The sequence below is a fragment of the Suricata suricatta genome, chromosome 2 (genome assembly GCF_006229205.1).
Source record: "Suricata suricatta isolate VVHF042 chromosome 2, meerkat_22Aug2017_6uvM2_HiC, whole genome shotgun sequence".
Classification (NCBI taxonomy): Eukaryota; Metazoa; Chordata; class Mammalia; order Carnivora; family Herpestidae; genus Suricata; species Suricata suricatta.
The window spans coordinates 49,761,863-49,782,614 of NC_043701.1; the positions used below are offsets into that span (position 1 = coordinate 49,761,863).

The following is a 20,752-nucleotide window of genomic DNA, read 5'->3' on the forward strand; positions in this document are numbered from 1 at the left end:
GTGAGATAAGACCACATGTTGGAATAGATTTTCTGGAAGGATACACATTGAAGGAAATTGTTATGTGCAATTCCAACATTTTAAAAGGACTGACATTGAAAGATTCTCCTTAATCGCTGTATTCCTACCAACACGTTTAGGCATGAATACACAAACGAGTTACATACATTGTTAAAATTGTGTGTGTGTGTGTGTGTGTGTGTGTATTTCCATGAAGGAAACGTATCTTCCAAAGATGAGAAAACCAGGCGAGTGTCCACTTCTCGAATGAAACAATATGGCTAAAGACACTGTAGCACAAATGAAAATGAAACCTTCAGGAGGGAAGAATTCATTCCAAGATTTTCATATCTAATCATAACATGAAGATAAAAGAAATCTCTCAGTTTCTGGAAGTTTCCGCCTCAGAAACAAACCCCGAATCCCAGAAGGCGGTAGAGGAAGAACACGTCCACGAGGCAGAAGGCTGAAACGACCACGCAGGGACTCCCTGAATACCTCCTGCCTCCTTCCTGTCAGGATTAGATTCTCACTTGAATAGAGCAAACCTTAACTCAGGAGAGAAACGTGGGCTCTGCCTGGGCCGAGCCGAGCTGAGCCACCCGGAGCTTTTCGTTTTGGACATAATCCCAGCTCAGTTCCACAAAGCAAAGGAGCCCGTGGCTGGTGGCCAAGGGAGCCGGAAGTCACGGCTGGCAGGAGTGGCTGTTGAGAAAAAACTGAGGACATTACAACTGAGCTATGGACACAAATACCTACTGGACGACTGCTGATGACCTAGACCACCGTGGTAACGGTAAAACCCAAGGAGGGGGAGGCATCTAGGAGAAGATTCACAAGTTTCAGGGGAGAAACCCGCAGAAATTCCTGACCATCAACACCGAGGAATCCCAGCTTACTGTAGTGCTGTCTATGCAGAAACGAAACAGGACAAAGACAACAATGTGCGAGATGCTTTACATTCTAAAATATTAACCTAACAACCAGAGACAAGAAGCTTAACATCCAAAGTCTAATAAAAGACAATGGCATATTTCAAAGGGAAAAACAGTTGCAAAAACAAAGCTTTCCAGAGAGTACAGAAATAGAAGGCAGGCCAAGAACAAAAATTAAGATGACGGTCTAAAAGTCACCTGTCAAATTCCCTCTCTTCAACTGCCCTGTCAAGAGAGAACAGTACAACTTGAATGTCACTCACGTAAGACCAAGGCTCTTTGCCTGCTGTTCACCACTCTGCTCTCAGCGCCTGAACACCGGCCGGCATCCAGTACCATTTGAATGAACAGATGTGAGCGCAACACTAACAAAAACTGCAGTGACCCAACGTCCACACGGGACAGGTAAGCAGGCACCCCGTGGCTTCATGTGGAGAGGAATCCCACATATGCATGACTTTCCTAGAGGACAATTCAGGACACGTGCCAACAGTCTTAAAAATGTGCAAGAATTTAATGCAAGAATTTTACTCGAGAGGTGTATTTATTTTTTTAAAACGATCACTAAGGTGTTCAACATGTTTTTCTGTACAATGAACAAAAGGGAAACCAGCTTGTGCCCTGCCCTGAGGCCAGCGGAGCAGAGGACTGGGTAAATGACAGTCCATCCAGACGATGGGATCCTGAGGGAGGATGTTGTACGGAGCATATTCACACAAGAAGTGACGGTGACAGAGAAGAAAGCAGGCTACTCAACAGACCATACAGTCCCACCCGGTAGATGACGTGTGCAAGAGCGGACACCGTGCTCCCCAAAGTGGGGGGGTGAGATCACAGCAATCATCCGTCTCTTCTTCTTCATTTCTCTGCCCTCATGTTTCTACGATGAACATCTATTACTTACAAAACAAAATGGTCCAATATAAAAATCTGGACATATACTTTTGAGAGACCCACACTACGGGTTGTGAACTAGTGCCAAATAAAATATTAAACATCCTCTACCATCTACCCCCTAGAAAAATACAACATTCTTCATCCTTCAAGTCTGCGGAGATATCTCCAATACTGGATTACACCTGGCTACCTGTGAACACGTCTCCATTAGTCAATCCTGGAAATAGGAGAAAACTGTAAGAGGCTACAAAGAACAAAAAACTGGCACTTTCATTTGGCTGTTTGGTGAGACCATAAATCCATGGAACACCACGAAGTGAAGCTGCTTCAAATGAAAACCACCACACCGGCCAACACGGAGTCACGTGGTCAGAAGAACCCTTCTTCAACGGGAGATGCGTACCCATCAGAGGCCACCTCGCTCACATTGAATCTTTAGTTTCAGTTTGAGCCCACTATTCATCATACTGTCCACCCTGAAAAGACCTGCTTTGGACAAAAAATACACGTTCATTCATATTTTGTACAAACAGGCTCACACATCAGGTAGTGCCTGGAGGAAATCCAAGCTTCTAGTAACAAAGTCAATCCCAGTTTCCTAAGCTACAAAGTGGGAAAGGCATGTTACCAAAACACCATCTTTAAACTTCAAGTGTCCCGTTCACCTCCCACAGCCAAAGGTTCTGTTCCAGTTTTCATAAAGCTCTAAATCTTTAGGAGACACGCTGGGCCGCACGGTTCTGAAAGCATTTTCAAAATCAACATAAGCTATTGGTCGAACTTGATCTGGGGTCACGGTAGCGATGTCAGCAGTCTGTAAACTTCGAATGGGCCCAAGAGACGCTTCTCTGCACAGCTGGGTCATGTCGGCCCCTGAGAACCCATCAGACCGCTGCACAACCAGGCCGACCTCCTCCTCACTGAGGCAACACTGCTCCTTGGACATGAGGTTCGTCACGATCTGTCTCCTAGCTGAAGCTTCTGGGAGAGGGATATAAAGCCTTTTCACCAACCTTCTCCGGGCGGCCTCATCGATTTCCTGGGGCCGATTGGTTGCCCCCACCACCAGAATACGGTCCTCAGAAGAGGTGGTTGCTCCATCTAGCTGAACCAGAAATTCGGTTTTGATCCGTCTAGAAGACTCATGCTCACCATCTCCTCGCTGAGACAGAAGGGAATCAATTTCATCAATAAATATCACAGCCGGCTGCTGACACCTTGCGACAGCAAACAACGCGCGGACCATTTTCTCCCCCTCGCCTACCCATTTGGAAGTCAAGGAGGAAGCAGAGATGCTGAAGAACGTTGCCCCAGACTGGCTGGCAATGCACTTGCCAATCAGAGTTTTCCCAGTCCCAGGGGGCCCGAAGAGCAGAATTCCTTTCGGGGGTCCTCGTAAACCAGTAAAGATGTCCGGCCTCACCATGGGCCACACGACAATCTCCTTTATCGTGGCTTTGGCAAATTCTATTCCTGCGATGTCGTCCCAATTTACCGGGGGCCCATGATCCATGACCTCATTCATAATAAGTTCGATCATCTTAGGCTCCAGGTTCTTCAGACGCTCGTCTACGGGACGTGCTGGCTCTGCCGGTCCCGCGCTGGAAGGCTTGTACTGCACTCCCCCGTCCTGCTTCGGTACAGGAGGAACGAACTTACCAAATATTCCCCGGGACCGACCGGCTCCCAGAGACTTCTTTACACCACCATACGCTGACCCCGAAACACACTGGGGCTGCTGGTTCTTTCTTTGCTGATCCACCCATAGTTGCTCTCTTGCAGTTTTAAAAGCAGGCAGGCCGCCCTCTTCTCTTTGGGCACCGTCTTCTGTTTTAGAAAAAGCCTTATTGGCCACTGGCGTGGAAAGTGCGTCGATGAACCCAGAACCATAAAAAGCTCTCCTTGGCCATGGATTGTCACAACCAGAAAGCAAATAAGACTGATGAGCTGAGAACTCATTCAGTCCTATGCTGGCTTTGGGAGAGCTGTTATTTTCCTCTTTGACAGTTCCAAACATTGGTGTGGCATGCAATTTTGTGGTGGCAAATTCACCAAAAGGTGTTAGGGACGCAGGACATGTCTGACTGGTGTTAGTCAGTGCAGGTGGCCGCGCATTCTGAGGACATATCAAAGGACTACCCTCTGGGATGTCTCGGGTCCTATTCTTACTATGAACTGCATTAGTTACTGGGCCACTGTCCCCAGAACCACCACCACCACCACCACCACTTGATTTAGGAGGATCGAAGATGACAGTCTCTTTGCGGATGAATCCCGACGCATCGGCGGGCGCCAACAGAGACTCCCTGGCTTTGTTGCCGGCTCGCATCATCCCCTGTATGTTACTCATTTTGAAAACGTTATTTATTGACAATCCAGACTGCCACTTGTCACTGTCCATTTGCTGCGATCTTGCTAAAGTTAAAATGCTTTCCACATAGTTATTCAACCCAGTCTCGACACTGTCAGAATCAATAACCGCTGAGTATTTCTCTGCATATTTTCTGAACAGCATGGCGGCGCAGTGCTGGGAGATCTCCGCGTTTGCCCACGCATACTGAATGCGTAATATCTGTGCTCGGTAGGCGTCTGCCTTCTGTCCTGATGCACATGTGCCAGATGTAATGGCAAAGTAATTCTTCTGCCATTCGCTCAGGTGCACAGACCTGGAGCTGGAGGCTTGCATGCTGGACGGTCTGTAACAACCGATGAAAATGAAAAAGAATTAGTACGAAGGAGGAAACAAGGAGGCAATATCATAAGTACACTGTTTACATCTCTGCTCTTCTTGGAAGGTGTACTGGACTTCTTGTTTATGAGGACAGATCATTTATAAGAGAAATAGCTCGTTAATCACAGATTTCAAGCATTCAAGATAAAGAGGTGACTTAATAATACTTTGCTATGGGTTAAATGGTTTTAGTCATATAATTTTCCCTGCACACAGGGAAAACATTCATGACGTTTTGATGGAAAGGGTTTAAAATTCATGGGGTGCCTGGGTGGCTCAGTTAAGCCTCTGACTTTGGCTCAGGTCATGATCTCATGGTTCATGAGTTCAAGCCCCCCCACTGGGCTCTGTACTAAAAGCTCAGAGCCTGGAGCCTGCTTTGGATTCTGTCTCCCTCTTCTCTCTGCCCTTCCCCTGCTCATACTCTGACTCTCAAAAATAAATAAAAACATTTAAAATTTAAAAAAAAAATAATAAAATTCATTGGCAAAGGAAAGGTAACATGTTAGAGGAATGGAATTACAGACAAACAAATCAGGACAAACCAAGCTGAGGTTTTTAGTTCCGTCCCTAAGAAAAAGCAGATGATCTGAGCCAAGCCTCTATCACTGAGCCCTCAGTTTCATCTGTAAAGTGAGAGAAATCATTATAAGAATCAAGTCACATAATGAATATGAAAATATGTTGAAAATCACCATTCTCATGCCTATCACACACATATAGAAGCTGAGGCTGAGGCCTCACTGGAGATCACAGAGCCAGCATGCAACAGGGCCAGAATTCACACTCGGGCACCATGCACGAGACCCACCAGCTGCTGCCCCCAAAGGTCAGAGCAGCACACATCATAATTAGCAACCATCATACACTAAATGTCTTTACAGACTGACTCGAGGATGAACACAGAAACCAGATGCCCAACAGACTCAATTTCTCAATTTCACGTCAAGTGGTAACAGAGAAACCATCTGGGCGCCTGGATGGCTCAGTCAGTTATGCGTCTGACTCTTGATTTCAGCCCAGGTCATGATCTTGCCGTCCATGACTTCCAGCCCCTCATCAGGCTCTGTGCTAATATGCAGACTCTTCTTGTGATTCTCTCTCTCCCTCTCTCTCTGCCCCTCCCCTGCTCATGCGTGCTCTCTCTCTTTGAAAATAAACAAAAACATTAAAACTAATTTTAAAAAATTGAAACAGTCATTATAAATGAAATAGGAGAACAAGTCTGCTAACATACAAACACTCTATGTCTAAACAGTCTGCCAGTAAAGTACTTTTATTTTAGGTTTCTTTTCTCCACTTATTTTTATAAGGCTCCTTACATTAAGTTAAAATTATTTTACCAGAATTGCAGATGACTGTAATCATGTTTTGCTAGATGTATAGGATTTACCTCTTGATCTACAAGAAAAATGTGTAAGAAAACTCCTGAGTTTCCTAGGAGTGCTGTAATAAAGGAGTGTTTTAAAAACTAAGAATGCCTGTAGTTTAAAATATACTTCCCAGGGCACCTGAGTGGCTCAGTCAGGTAAGTGTGCAACTTCAGCTTGGGTCATGATCCCATCATTTGTGGGTTCAAGCCCCGCGTCAGGCTCTGTGATGACAGGTTAGAGCCTGGAGCCTGCTTCGGATTCATTCTCTCTCTCTCTCATTCTCTCTCTCTCTCTCTCTCTCTCTCTCTCTCTCTCTCTCGCTTTTGCTCTCGGCCCCTCCTCTGCTCACACTCTGTCTCTCACTTAGGAATAAATAAACATTAAAAACAATCTACCTCCCAAACTGCCATAAATATAGCTTAATAATTAATAATCCATGTATTTCTTTGGTGCAAAAGCCGTGTTTAATACACCCGTGTATCTCCCCTAACACCCTACAAAGAACCTGTCACATCATAGTAAAGTGTTTGTAAATCTTTGTTAGGGAAAATAAAGAAAACAAAACTCAAGACCCAGTGAGATTCTAACTTGCTCCAAGCAATAAAGCTAAATAAGCGAGTCAAAAGTAGAACTGACTTGTGACAAGCCGTTCATCCCTCTGCCCACTATACAATTTTAGCTTGGTCTCTTTGATGCAGTACTGGAAGTGAGAACCTGAGAAGGGGCTTGGAAAACACCATCACCAACTTTCTCCTCACCAGAAATACCCTCTTCCTCTCGGTGGCTTTGTGCCCCAAGTAACACCTGCAAACCTGGGATTCCTCCCAGAGCTCAGAGCTCTAGTCCCGCTGTTCCCAGGGTACATTCCTTTCCTTTCTAACCTTCGCCATGGTCTTCAAAATTCACCTCCCCAGTCTCCTCCCTGTCAACTCAACCATTTACCCAAAAAATATGGACACAGAAAGGCAAACACCTGTCTGGCCAACACTGATCAATGACACAGCCACCCACCGGGTTACCATTTCAATCACTTTGTTGTGGCATTTCTTCTATCTAAAACATATGGCTAGGGCGCCTGGGTGGCTCCGGCAGCTAAGCCTCTGGCTCAGCTCAGGTCATGATCTCCCAGTTCGTGAGTTCGAGCCGTGTTGGGTTCTGTGCTGACACCTCAGAGCCTGGAGCCTGCCTCAGATTCTGTCTCCCTCCCTCTCTTCCCCTTCCCTGTTTGTGCGCCCACCCACTCTCTAAAATATAAACATTAATAATTTTTTAAACTTATGGCTAATTAACACATCTGAACTACATTTCAGTCTTTTTTATTTTGGTAATTCTTTGCTTATTGTAAGAATGTGATATTTGTCTAACTAAATGGTTGGCTTCCACAGCAGGACCTGTTTTCTATTATATTTGTATTCTCCCAGTATCTGGAACAGGGTATCGCCGGAATAAAAACTACTAATATCCCGACGCAGGTCCCACCACTTTGTGGACACTGTGCCATCCCCAGACGCAGAACAGCACAGGGTCTGTAGTCTGACTCGACCGCCCACAGGCCATGACCTTGAGTAACGCGACTTAGCTGAACAGGGGCTTTAAATGCTGCAGAGCACTCGGAAAGGCGCTCAGCACTTAGACTCGACCAGATCCTCCGCGTCCTCAGTCCTCGCAATACGCCCCCCAGGGCCTTGAGGGCGCTGGCCAGGGACGCCTGGGCACAGGGGCACAACCCCAGGGCCGCAGCCACGTCCCCTGCCCTCACCCCGACCCCCTCGGCACCAGCCCAGGGCTCGCCCCCGGCCTGAGCGCGGCAGGACCCCGCTCCCCACCGGGCAGGCAGGCGGCGCTTCCCCTACGAGACCTTCACCTAAAGGGGCGGGCGCCGCGGTCACGCCCCCGGCGGAACCCACTCCCGGGCACCGGCCTTCCCCCAGCTCTGCTGCCCGGTCCCCCGCGCGACCCCGTCCCCGAGCCCTCCGCGACCCTCGCTCCGGCCTCGGAGCCAGCCTTACCGCGCTTCCCCGCCTACCAGCCGACCAGTGCGGTCTCCGAAAAGCGCGGGGCCCGATGTGCGCCTGCGCGCTGCTCACCGACTCGGGCCCGCCCCGTGCTTGCTTGAGTGAGACGCGACGGGCGCGCGCAGCGGGCGATGGTTAGTGAGGGTGAGGACGGCGGGGGCGCGGCGAGAGCGCGCGGGAGTGCTGGAGAGGGTGGGCCCGTGCGCTAGTGGCCTGGCGGGTGGCAGAGTGGAGGTTGCAGGGAATGGCGGGCGGCAAGGCCTGGGGGTGGCGTAGCTCTGGCAGAGAGGAGAGCGCACGGGGAACACGGGAAGCGTGCGGGTCGGCGGGAGCGCGCGGGGAATGCTGGGGGCGCGCGGGGCGTGGAAGCGCGCGGGGGGGCGGGGCTACCGCGGAACCCTCTGGCGCCGGCTGCGTTCGGAAGTTCTTCACGAGGGGTTCGCAGACCAGGATGAAGTTGGTTTCGTTGCACCTTGCCTCATATTCAAAGTCCTCCGAGACATAAAAACTCGGAGGCGCTGAGGGTCGAGTCTAGTTCAGAGGATTCCGGCTGAAGGCGCCTTACTTGCGCTCACCCGGGCAGCTCAAGACCCGGGGTCCAGCAGCTGGCTAGGCGCTGGCAGGTGGTTTGGCCTATTTGACAATGGAGCGGTGGGGAGGGGCCGGCACCTCTCCCCGGAGCAAGGGGAGGCCCAGTCCCCGCCCCGTCTGTTCTGCCGGATAGCAGGTGGGTGCTCGGAGAAAGTTACCCACTGGTTGAGAGGCACGTGCAAATCGACGTGCATTTTAAAGATAGAATAAGGGAACTAGAATAAGTAAGTGCGCCTCTTGAATCTGGCAACCCAGATCTATCCCTCCGCCAACCGCTTTCCCCTGCCCTGCGCTCTCCAGGGACACTTTCGTGGAAGGGCTTATTGAACTGCGTTTTCAGACCAAGAAACAGAATAGCCGCTGGCAGTGACCTACGCTGTAATTAATGTCATCAAGGAACATAATAATTTCAGAGACAGTTCTGGGTCTGATCACACCACCTAAGGATGTCCTGAGGGAACATCTTTCCGTTCTGCCATCTCGCCCCCCTTCCCGTGATTTTCCCCTCCAGCCTTATCGCCTCACAGTCCCAAGAGGGCATCTCACCGCCCTAATTAACACGGGAAGAAGGACCATTCAAAATCCCTGAACAGTTCTCTTTCGGAAACGGAAGGAGCCTTTCCCCAGAAAGCTGGAATAGCCTTCCTCTTCCTCTCCTTGGCTCACTGGTCCTGGGTTATCCCACACTGAGAAAGTGAATATCCGCACAGAGGAGGGAGAAAATGTTGAGTAGCAAGTAACAAATGCAATGTGTGAAGAAATTCAAGGCAAAAACTTTTTCGAAGACATTTAACAGTTTTTTTTTTAATGGGCACAGAATAAAAGGAGATTGGGCTATATATACATATATATATATTTTTTTTAAATAGGCGAGAGTCACAATGACAGTAGCCCACAACTCATTTCTTGGCTTAAATAGTAATGGAAGATTTTTTATTCTAATTGTTCATAATTTCTTAGCTAATTTTCTAATTATCCTAATGACCCAAAATATATAGAATAAAAAGAAAGGAAATGGAAACTGTTATCTGCAGCCTGACTCAGTTGTATGTTTACTACTTGTTTTTCTACTTGTAAATAGAGATCCCCATCTAAATGCTGCTAGGGTAATTGGCAACTTTTGGTGACTTTCATCCCTGATATTTTAATGATAGCATTTGGAGAATTCCCAGAAACCACTCTTTCCCTCCTAAGAGTCTTTGGTTGAATTACCGAATTTATGGTCACCAGAGCTAACTTTTTCAACAAGTGACAGCTAGCATTCCTGGTTTGCGCCTTTCGATACAAAAGTATTTCCTAATCCAGCAGTTTCCATCTTCCTGCACACTTCAGTACCCTCCTCCTAATCTATGAAAGGGGAATAAACTTCTCTAACTCAGGAAGCTTTTCTAAGGATTACAATTAAAGGAGATCTCATAAATTATCAGAGCAGCAGCTGGCACATTCAACAGAAGCTGTGACGCTGTATTGTATTTATTGCCATATTAACGCTATCATGGAATTCAAACCCTAACACCCTATCGGGACATTTCATCTTTTACCATTGGGATATTTTAGAATACTATCAAATGCTTTAGCATATGGAAGAGTTTACTACTTGAGCTATGCAGATAAACTTTCCTTTCAAGACTATAGACTATGTCCCTACTTCTGGGTAGAATTTTCTGAACCCACAAGGGAAGTGGTTTCTACCGCAAACTGAGTGCCAGTTCTTTGTGTGAGGGATTTTGGGAGATGGCTGCTTATTTCCATATCCATGAATATTATAAACACGGTTTCCATAAACGACAATGTACACTTCAGTGATCTCATTTGCTATTGAGCTGCAGGAGAATATGGCCCCAAATAATGTACATCCCTGTGTATCAGGAAAGGTGCTCTCTCTGAGTTGAAAAGAGGTGTGGGGTGGGGGGGTGGGTAGGGAGGTGGATGGTCTGAGGGGACCAGGAAGCAGATCGGACAAGAGTCAGGTCGAACCACCAAATTTTAACTCAGTTCCTTCTGGGGGAGATTCCCAAGGGCGGCTGGATTCTGATGGACTTCGAGCCTTGCGGTCCTCTAGCTTGGTGACCCTGCCCTCCATCAGAGACAAAAGATTGCTGTGGACCCGGACAGAATGCCATGCACAGTTCCAGAAAGGGCTTTCATGGGCCACACTGGATATATCACAGGGGCCGTGGGCAGGCTACTGTGGCATCGCCGTGATAAACAGAGTTGGTGAGGGGGCAGGTGGGGGCCCTCCATTGAACTGGGGCAGGTAGAGCAGTAAGGAACCATCTGCTTTGGCCATTTTTCTTCAGAACCTCACACCCAAAGTGAGTCAGCACTTGTAGGTGCCTCTTGTCTGATACCACAGGTTGTGTGCTGAATTGTATCCCCAAAACCCGTATTGAAGTCCTCACCTCCAGTGTCAGGGAATGCAATAGTTTTGGGACTCAGGGTCTTTGCAGATGCAATCCAGTTAAGATGAGGTCATACTGGATGAGGGTGTGAATGATGACTTATAAAGAAGAGATGTATGGAGGGGAAATGGAGATTTGAATAATTCACTCATAAACCAAGGAGCATTGGGAGCCACTAGAAGCTGGAGAGGCGTGGAGGAACCCTCCCCTAGAGGCTGTGGAGGCAGCATGGCCCTTCATTCCTGCCTCCAGAACTCTGAGAGAATAAATTTCTGTTGTCTTAATATTCCTACTTAATGGTCCAACAGTCCTAGGAAAGGAATGGACTGTATTCTTAGGATCTTAGTGGTAGTGTGATGGGGTAATTAAGAGCATGGCCCCGTGGAGTCAGCTTTCCAGAGTGAAAATCCCAGCTCCGCTACACACGAGCTACCTATGGGGGTGGTTGAGGGGTATAAACCCAGTTGATAATTGAAGAGCATTTAGACCAGAGTGGCCCCAGTAAGCACCGTCCATGTGCTGGGCATTATTCCGGTCAGGCGACACAGGTTGTCCTAGGTAGAACTTGTCCCTGAAAAACAACCCATCCTGGGTGGGGTGCTTCCAGTGTTTGTGCTCCTTAACCTTGCTTTTTAATAAATCAGCCCAACTTCTCTTGTGTCCATAGACTCTTGAAACTCAGATGTAGAAGAGGTCTTCAGGTTTTCTGTCCCATAGAGAAGATTCCTTTATCATCTCTCAGCCCTTGGTTGTTCTATCTTCACTTAAACCCCCCGCAGGGGTGGAGAACTCACTGCCCTATAAGTAGGCATGTTCTGGTTGCCAACAGGCTGACTTTCAGCTTCTCCACATTGAATCCAAACCTGCCTCCCTCTGTCAATCCGGAGGCACAAAGACTCTTGGCACTAAAGTGAGCATGCGTTTAAAGACGGACACCAGGTCCTCTCCGAGTCTTTCCCCCTGCATAAGGCTTCCATTCATAGCCCGCCTCACATGACTCAGTTTCTCTCTGATGGCACTGGGGGCCATCAGCATAAATGGCGAGGTCTGGGGTCTGCAATCTGGACACTCCTGGACTCATGTGGTCTCCTGTAAGTGAGCACCTCTGTTTGTTCCTCTTCTCTCTTCCCTTGACCATTGATTTCACACCTCTACTTTGCAGAACCACAGAGTTTCTCTAAAGTAGTAGTTCCAGATTTCTCCAGTTGACACAAACAACTTATTCTCACAGGGCTTTCTTTTGGGAAGCTCCATCCCCCTTTCCCCTTCCCTTGCCCTGTGCAGCTCTTCTTCCTTGTTAATCCTGAGCTATGCCCTTTATTATAATGTGGTAAACACGAGTGAAATGACATCTTGAGTCTGTAAACTGTTCTAGCAAAGTACTGAACCAAAGAGGAGGCCACGGGAACCCCTGCTCTGTAGCCGGTCGTTCAGAAGTACGGGAGGCCCCAGACTGTGACTGGTCTCTAAGGTGGAGGCCCATCTTGTGGTTCTGAGCCCTTAACTAGGGGATCTGACACTTAACTCCAGTTAGATGGTGTCACAGAGTTGGAAAGGTGGTGTTGGAAGAGATCCTGCTATTTGGTACCAGGGGGGTGAGGTCTCCTTTGGTGTCAGAAGTATTGTGACTAAATACAGTTTGGGTATCAGGATTCAGATCTGGCTGGGTTTTTTTTTCCAACACTCGCCAGGAGGTGCCATTATCAGATGCCAGAAGGCAACAGGGTTTGCAAGGAGTTCTAATACCAGCAGTGGTCTATGAGCTATGTCGTGACACCAAACCGAGCATATGTAAAGATGCTGTACATTGCCCAAAGACGTGGCTGAATATTCCAGACCTTTATCAGCCATGGGACTGTTTGGGGATCATCACGTTGGGGTCCCAAGACTCTACCTGGGAGGTGAAAATGAGTTTTCCCCAGATGGGAATGAATGTCCTCACTGCCAGTTATCCTGAGCAACAGTTCATCTTGGAGAACAGAAAGCACATTTGGCAACACAGGTAAGTGGGAAAAGGTGTGGATTTTAGAGCCATACTCCCTGAGTTCCAGTCCTGGCTCAGCCACAACTAACAGCAGGACCTCGGGACAAGCCACTAACCCTCTGGAGAAAACCCAGTTTTCCCATTTGTAATGTGGGAATAATAACTGAGGATTTTAAAATAAGTATTAAACAGGTTAATATTTTAAAGATATTTAAAACAGTGCCTGGCACAGATCACGGGCTGTGAGTGTTCACAGGTGGAGAGAGAAAGAATGACCTGACCACATGAGCTGGTCTACTCCATGTCTTCTGATATATTCCCAGATTTCTGAAAAAATGGGTAATTTAATTGCATTTAGCAATCAGAGGTCTTTGAAATTCTAATAGACTTATTAATAGCCTGAGGGCCCTTTCCAAGAGTGCTTTGGTTTCAATAGTTCTATTGGCTCTTAAAGGACAATAACTTTGGCTCTTCAAGGACAAGCACTCATTTTGGGATTAGCAGACAAGTGTTTCCATCAGCAAAAATGGTTTCAAAGATAGGCTATTTGAGTAAATACTTTCTGTTATTGGTATTTAGGTTTACAAGAGCATTCTGTTTTTGTTTTGTTTACATTTATTTTTGAGAGAGACAGAGCAAAAGTAGGGGATGGGCAAAGTGAGAGAGACACAGAACCCGAAGCAGGCTCCAGGCTCTGAGCTGTCAGCACAGAGCCCAACACAGGGCTCAAACCCACAAACCATGAGATAATGACCTGAGCCTGAGTCAGAGGCTTAACCAACTGAGCCACCCAGGCGTCTGAGTACTCGGGTTGTTTATCTGTCATGATACCACAGGACAGATGGACTGATCAGAGGAGGAAACTGAAGGCCCCGGAAGTTAGCCTTTCCCATCACGTCAGTAGTACTTGGTCTGTGGAATTTATTTCTTCAAGAGTTGGAGGTCATCTTCAAGTAAAACGTGTATGTTGTTAATGCATCCAATGCCTGACCTATACTAAGAACTTCATGAACATTTGTTGAATGAATGGCTATGAATGCCACTTAAAAATATCCAGAGATGCAATATCTTTGGCTCTTTTGAAAGGTTAAGTCCATATCACAACAATCAATTTGGTATAAAGTGCAACCAAAGAATGCATACCAGACACAATGGCCACCACACTTCAAATTATTTATTAAGCATTGAGCCCCGTGATGGAACAATTTAAAGGCCACAGGTATAATCTCGAGTTCCACGATCCTAGAATCCCCTGGAAAATATTTCAGTAAGCCTCTCCTACCACCGACCTCTTCAAGAGCATGAAAACCTATGATTTTTTAATCAACAAAAGTCACAGACAAATAATGAACAAAAGGTACCCCACTGGATTAACTTTTCACATAGCAGCTAAGGTTTCTTCATTGATGAGATAGTGAGCAGACAGAATCACAAGCTTCTGGAGAACTTCAGAGAAGGTGTGGGTCCAATGGGTCCATTTCTCTTTCCACAGTGTTCAGATATACTTCCTTTCAGCTTTTGATCTCTACAGGGGAGAAAAATGACATGAACATATGGCTACATTAAAAAAAAAAGGAAGAATCCGTATCTCATATGCTTGTCTAGAACACAGAGAAGAAATTTGCCATTTCTCCAGTGAGCTGGAGGGAGCCATGTAATGTAGATGGATACGAATTGTCAGAGATGAGACTGAATGACTGACCTGGCTTCTCTATGGTACATCTGATCAATGCCACCCAGAATCTGTGCCCAGTTTCCTACTACCCTCAGTGAAATTGGAATAGCTCCTTCTTTCCCTGAGAACTGTGATCATGTGAATTTGACAGGATTCTATCAAGGGAGCCCAAGTAGAGCTTTCATTCAGACTTTCATGGCTCTAATTAACCTGGCCCTCAGACATCCATGTGTTATGGGTCACTATTGTGTCCTATATATATGTGTGTGTGTATATATACATATATATATTTTAATGTTTATTTATATTTGAGACAGAGCACAGTGGGGGAGGGGGCAGAGAGAGAGACAGACAGACAGAGAGACAGACAGAATCCGAAGCAGGCTCCAGGCTCTGAGCTGTCAGCACAGAGCCGACATGGGACTTGAACCCACAAACTGTGAAATCACGACCTGAGCCAAAGTCGGATGCTCAACAGACTGAGCCACCCAGACACCCCTAGTGTGTCCTATATTAAAAAAAAAAAATTAACCCCATTTGTGCCTTTTGGATTGATAACACATATGACTTCATGATTGATTGTGACTTCTATCAGAAATGCAACTTTGCTTCTGCTAATTTTTTAGGGTGACAGCCTCTCTGTGTTGTGGGCACATGGGAACAGAATCCTGATACTCTACACCCTGATGAGATTTGTGCAAACACAGGACTGTGGAAAGGTTAATCAGGAGTGTCTGCCTGATATGGTTTCCTTTTGTATATAACAGCAGTTATGGCCCCCCCTTCTTCCCCCCTCCACACACATTCTTTTTTTTTTTTTAAGTTTATTTATTTTTGAGCGGGGATGCGGCGGGGGAGAGAATCCCAACATGCTCTGCTCTGTCAGCACACAGCCTGACTCAGGGCTCAAACTCACGAACTGAGAGATCATGACCTGAGCTGAAATTAAGAGTTGGACATTTAACCGACTGAGCCACCCAGGTGCCCCAATGTGCATCCTTATCTAAGAAGACTGGAAATATGTGAAACTGATCTCTCCCTAGCACCTTCCAGAGGTGCTCAAACTGTACCTCTAGAGTTGCTGCGGGTGGGGTGGCCCCTTTAAGAAAGGTCCTTGTTGTACCAGGAGAAGGATCTGGTCTTTCTGGACAGGATTTGACCAAGAAAAGGAGCCTCTCTGACCTCATTGGCAGGAGCCCTGGATCTACCTCTTGCATAAATGAAATGCGATTTTAAACGTTCAACTTCTGGAGCATTCATTCAGGTATTCACAGTCAAGATTAATAGCAAACAAGGCAAGGGGTGCCTGGGTGGCTCAGTTGGTTAAGCGTCAGACTTCAGCTCAGGTCATGATCTTGTGGTTTGTGGGTTCAAGCCCCACATCAGGCTCAGCTCAGAGCCTGGAGCCTGCTTCCAATTCTGTGCCTCCCTCTTCTTTCTGCCGCTCTCCCATTCATGCTTTCTGTGTCTCTCAAAAATAAGAAATAAACATTAAAAAAAGAGCAAACAAGGTAAAACTGTATTACACCCCCCACCCCCCCGTGGGTTATGTTAATTGGTTAATGGGGCAGTGAGGACAAAAGAAACAAATCCTGGTCATGTCAAATTCCCTTTGTAATGTTCTCTTTCATTTTCATTTATCCACAGTTTGCCAGTTTAATCTCGAGAAGCTCATTAGGCTAGTAAACTGTGTCTGTGAACACAGAAGAAATCTGTGGGGAAACGATAGAGATGTGAGATAGATAGTCTCATATAAAAGAATACAAGCAGGAAGAATGTGTCTAAGTCCCTAAGGAACCCTTCTAGCATGGGGGTCCTGCCTCTTCTTGCCCTGGAGGAAGTCGGGGCCTTAGCAGTGAGGTGGGGTGGGGCGGGTGGGCAGCTTACCTGGGGCCGGGCTTCTATTCCTTCTCTGCACGCAGCAGGTCGCTGGCCAGCTGGCTGATGTGGTCCCAGGCCAGCCGCACGTGGGTAGACTCCACGGTGCGGGAGCAGATGGCAAAGCGAAGCACGAACTTGCCCTTCAGGTGACAGGGCACCAAGTGGATTTTTTTGGCACTGTTTATTCTTTCCAGAAGAGCTTCATTCAGCTTGTTGGAACCCTGGAGAGATGGAGGGGGGGTGGCCCGCGTTCAGGTCCCCGAGGACTCACACCACTCGAGGACAGCATTTGGCGATCCTGCTACAAACCACTTTAAAGAGGCCACCTTGCCTCCTGCCTTTTCATGTATGATGGTAAGAAATTCAAGTAACAGTCACATGGCTGGGAAAGACCATTGCCTCTCCCTACAGGACACGTGCTTCATGGTCTAATTACTGTCTAAAGACGACCCTTCCACAAGCCACCATTTTTAAGAAAAATGAACTTTTGGGGCACCGGGTGGCTTGGTCAGTTAAGTGTCTGACTTCAGCTCGGGTCACGATCTCGCCGTTCGTTACTTCAAACCCCACACTGGGCCTGCTGCTGTCTGCATGGAGCCCACTTTGGATTCTCTGTCCCCTTTCTCCGCCCCTCCCCACCTCTCTCGAAGGTTCTCTTTCAAAAATAAACACTAAAAAAAAGTGAAGTTTTTCCTACGTGATCTACAAGTTGATGAGCTTAAAAGGTAGACCTGGGGCTCCAGGGGCACCTGGGAGGCTCAGTCAGTCAGGCTTCCGACTTCGGCTCAGGTCATGATCTCAAGGTCTGTGGGTTCGAGCCCCGTGTCGGGCTCTGTGCTGACAGCTCAGAGCCTGGAGCCTGCTTTGGATTCTGTGCCCCCTTCTTTCTCTCTGTCCCTCCCCTGCTCACGCTCTCTCTCTCTCTCAAAAATAAATGTTAAAAAAAAAAAAAAGAAGAAAAGAACTGGGGCTTCAAACAGCACCAGTGAAGGGGTCTCACCAATCACCAAAACGAATAGAAGAACATCTCAGCAACAGAGAACACGAAATATAGTCAAATTATGGCTAGAATCTGGGAAAACTGGGCATGAACTATAGGACCAAGGGGCCATTGGTGGAAACCTCCCTCCCTGAGCAGAGCAGCCCACCTCCTGGTGCAGGCAGCCCGACACTCTGCAGGGCCACGCCTTTCCCCTAGGTGCTGCTGCCCTCCCCTGTACCGCAGCCCACCTCATCCGTGCACCCTGCTCCCTGGCTCCTGTCATCTTTTTTCTGCTTCCAACCCCTTAAGCCCCATCATCAAGTGTAAAAGGGGGTCTGGCATCGCTGTTCTGCAACCCTCAGTCTGTTTCGTCTGTCTTGTCCCTCTGTCTTGAGCGTCAAGGTGCAGGGACAACAGTAGGAAGAGAAGAGCCCAGTTCTGCTCAGAGGAGCACCTGCTGGATGCCCCCGCCATCCTTGGACCTGGGCAGACCCTCCCAGCCACTGGGAATGTATTTTCTCTTGTGATTTTCTTAATGACAGTTTCCTGGGCATCTGTGTGGCTCAGCTAGTTAAGCGTCCTGATCCTGATTTCGGCTCAAGTTACATCTCCAGGTCGGTGGGATGGAGCCCCATGTCAGGCTCTGTGCTGACAGCTTGGAGCCTGCTTGGGATTCTCTCTCCCTCCCACTGTGCCCCTCACCAACTCGCCCTGTCTCTTAAAAAAAAATTCTAAGCTAAAAAGAACATTTTCTGTTCTCTAGCTTACTTTCTTGTAAGAACACAGTGTGTAATACACAGAACATATAGAATGTGTGATAAGCAATTTTGTTATTAGTAAGGCTCCTGGGCAACAGTAGGCTGTTAGCAGTTAAGTTTGGGGGGAGTCAGAAGTGGATTTTCCACTTTGTAGGGGACTGGCTCCTAACTCCCTGACTGTAAACAGAAAAAGTGCATGGTGTGTGGATTGCATCTCAATAAAACCATGAAAATTAAAAAGTGAAAGTCCTACCAGGACACTGACCATCAAAACGGAACAAAATGTCCGCTCCATGGCAAACACGGCAAAGCACATGGTCAGCACCAATGCCTGCTGAGCTGTAACCGGAGGCCACTCTAGGGACCCTGCAGCTGGGACACCAATGCTCTGAGACCTCCCCCGGGTCTGCCCGGTACGTGTGCACCCCTCTGCCCTCTGCACACTTTCTCTAGGGTCTATCCACTTTGTTTCTATTTTCTTAATTAAAAAAAATTTTTTTAACATTTATTAATTATTGAGAAACAGAGAGACAGAGCATGAATGGGGGGGGGCCAGAGAGAAGGGGAGACACAGAATCCATAGCAGGCCCCAGGCTCCGAGCTGTCAGCAGAGTCTGACCGGGTCTCGAAACCACACACTGAGAGATCATGACCTGATCTGAAGTCAGACGCCTAACTGACTGAGCCACCCAGGTACCCCCCTATTTTCTTAATTTTTAAAAAATATTTATTTTTGGGAGAGCACCAGTGGGCGAGGGGCAGAGAGAGGGGGGACAGAGAATCCAAAGCAGGCTCTGTGCTGACAGCAGCGAGCCCGAATTCTCAAACTGTGAGATCATCACCTGAGCCAAAGTCAGACGCTCAACCGACTGAGCCCCCCCAGGCACCCCGTAGGGTCTCCCCACTTTGCACTCTGCACAGAGTCCTGTGCTGAGCCCACAGCAGAGCACAAGCACCTGACTATCTGTGTAGAGTCTAGGCTTTCTCACTGGCTGGTTCTCATTGCCACCCAGAGGCTATGAGCATCGGTGACGGGAGGATGCGGTAAGCGGGGAGCCACCTTGTGATTCATGGCACACGGACAGTGCAGCTGGGCCCACCCCTACTTCTCCCGATGGCCTCCGTGGATGTGCACCAGGAGGCAAGTATGAAAAATAGATTCTGGAATGCACGGCTGGCTCGAGGGTTGTCAGCGGGAGGCTGCCACCTAGTTTCTGTCTCACAAGCTAGATTAATGAGGTGCTTGGGTGTGCAGCCATTTTCAGGTCCTTGGGAGACACGTGGTCATGATTCCCAGCCGAGATGGCTCGTGCCCTCTGTGTCTGGGCCATCTTCCCCTCCCACGTGAACACGCTCAGCAGCAGGCGGCAGAGCGACAGAGCACCCAGCATATGTCACACCCCGTGCACACCCAGCAGCCTCCCGGGGCTGGTTAAGATGCTGGGTCTGCAGGCCTGGGTTGCGGCTGGAGCTGATCCAGGGGCAACACTCACGGCAGTGAGTGCTACCCAGGCCAGCACCCAGAGCATTCCAGCGGTGGAGATATATGCACAGGGCAAGTGGAGGGCACTCTAGCGCCAAGGGTCCACACAGACGAGAAGCCGCAGTCTGCTGGGCGAAGGGCAGACAGACGGCTCCTGGGGAGGAGTGCACGGCGTCCAGGCTGGAGCAGGGCCTGGAGGGGCAAACAGCAAAGACGGGAAAGCGAGTACTGAGTTCCGTGGTTTCTGGGGAGCTCAACTGTTTTGTGCTTGGAGGTAACAAACCATCCTCTCTGGTCGGGCACCGTCGAAGACCATAAAGGAGACTAATGTAGACAAACCTACCTTCAGCCGAAAGCAGACCAGCCCCAGGGTGACTTCCGCACAGATTTCAAAGCGAGGGTCCTGGTGCAGCAGATGTTCAAACTCGTGGGCCAGCTGGATGTGCTGGAAAGGGAAGGGCATCTGTGTGAGTTTCTCAGCACCGTCAGCTCTGGACTTAACCACCTAGAAAACCTCATCAGATGGCACACGCATAATTCACTTATATGCTCTCCACCCTTTCCTTCAAGTGTTTATGTCGCCTACACAGCAGCTGGTTAGGGAAAAAAAATCCCATTTAGCAGAGGGGAAGGGATAATGTCTTCAGAAAAACACCAATGACCATTTTCTTTTGTTCAGGGGACTGGTGGTTTTTGTTTCTTTGTTTGTTTTTAATTTTAGTTAGGTTTGTTTTGTTTTAGAGAGAGAGAGCAAGCAGGGGAGGGGTAGACAGAGGAGTAGAGAGAGAATCCCAAGCAGCCTCCATGCTCAGTGGGGCTCGAACTCATGACCCTGGAATCATGACCTGAGCTGAAATAAAAAGTTGGATGGTCGATCGACTGGGTCACCCAGGTGCCCCCGAGAGGACTGTTTTAGTCTCACCAGAACAATCAGGTATAATCTTAAATCTTATTTAAACATCCTGGTTAAGACCGAGTAACTAGCTACTACTGAGCAGCCCTTGGTGCTGAGGGCCGAGAGCCCCACCGTCCTACCGTCCCCATG

General features: G+C 48.1%; 2 protein-coding genes across 5 annotated transcripts in view; both read right to left on the reverse strand.

The window, feature by feature from the left end:
- Positions 1-1,460: 1,460 nt before the first annotated feature.
- LOC115306076 (fidgetin-like protein 1) lies at positions 1,461-8,223 on the reverse strand. Its single transcript, XM_029956275.1, has 2 exons — positions 7,946-8,223; positions 1,461-4,528 (listed from the first exon to the last, which is right to left on the reverse strand). The coding sequence occupies exon 2, from the start codon at positions 4,516-4,518 to the stop codon at positions 2,494-2,496; it is 2,025 nt and encodes a 674-aa protein (XP_029812135.1). The 5' UTR covers positions 4,519-4,528; positions 7,946-8,223; the 3' UTR covers positions 1,461-2,493.
- A 5,859-nt stretch (positions 8,224-14,082) lies between these two features.
- DDC (dopa decarboxylase) overlaps positions 14,083-20,752 on the reverse strand; it is a 93,189-nt gene continuing 86,519 nt past the window's right edge. For all 4 annotated transcript variants that reach the window (XM_029956293.1, XM_029956313.1, XM_029956286.1 and 1 more), the window contains 3 exons: positions 20,051-20,152; positions 16,491-16,705; positions 14,083-14,453 (listed from right to left, as the gene is read on the reverse strand). In XM_029956293.1, the coding sequence (XP_029812153.1) occupies positions 16,505-16,705; positions 20,051-20,152 (303 nt within the window). In that variant the 3' untranslated portion in view covers positions 14,083-14,453; positions 16,491-16,504. The remainder of the gene's footprint in view (positions 14,454-16,490; positions 16,706-20,050; positions 20,153-20,752) is intronic.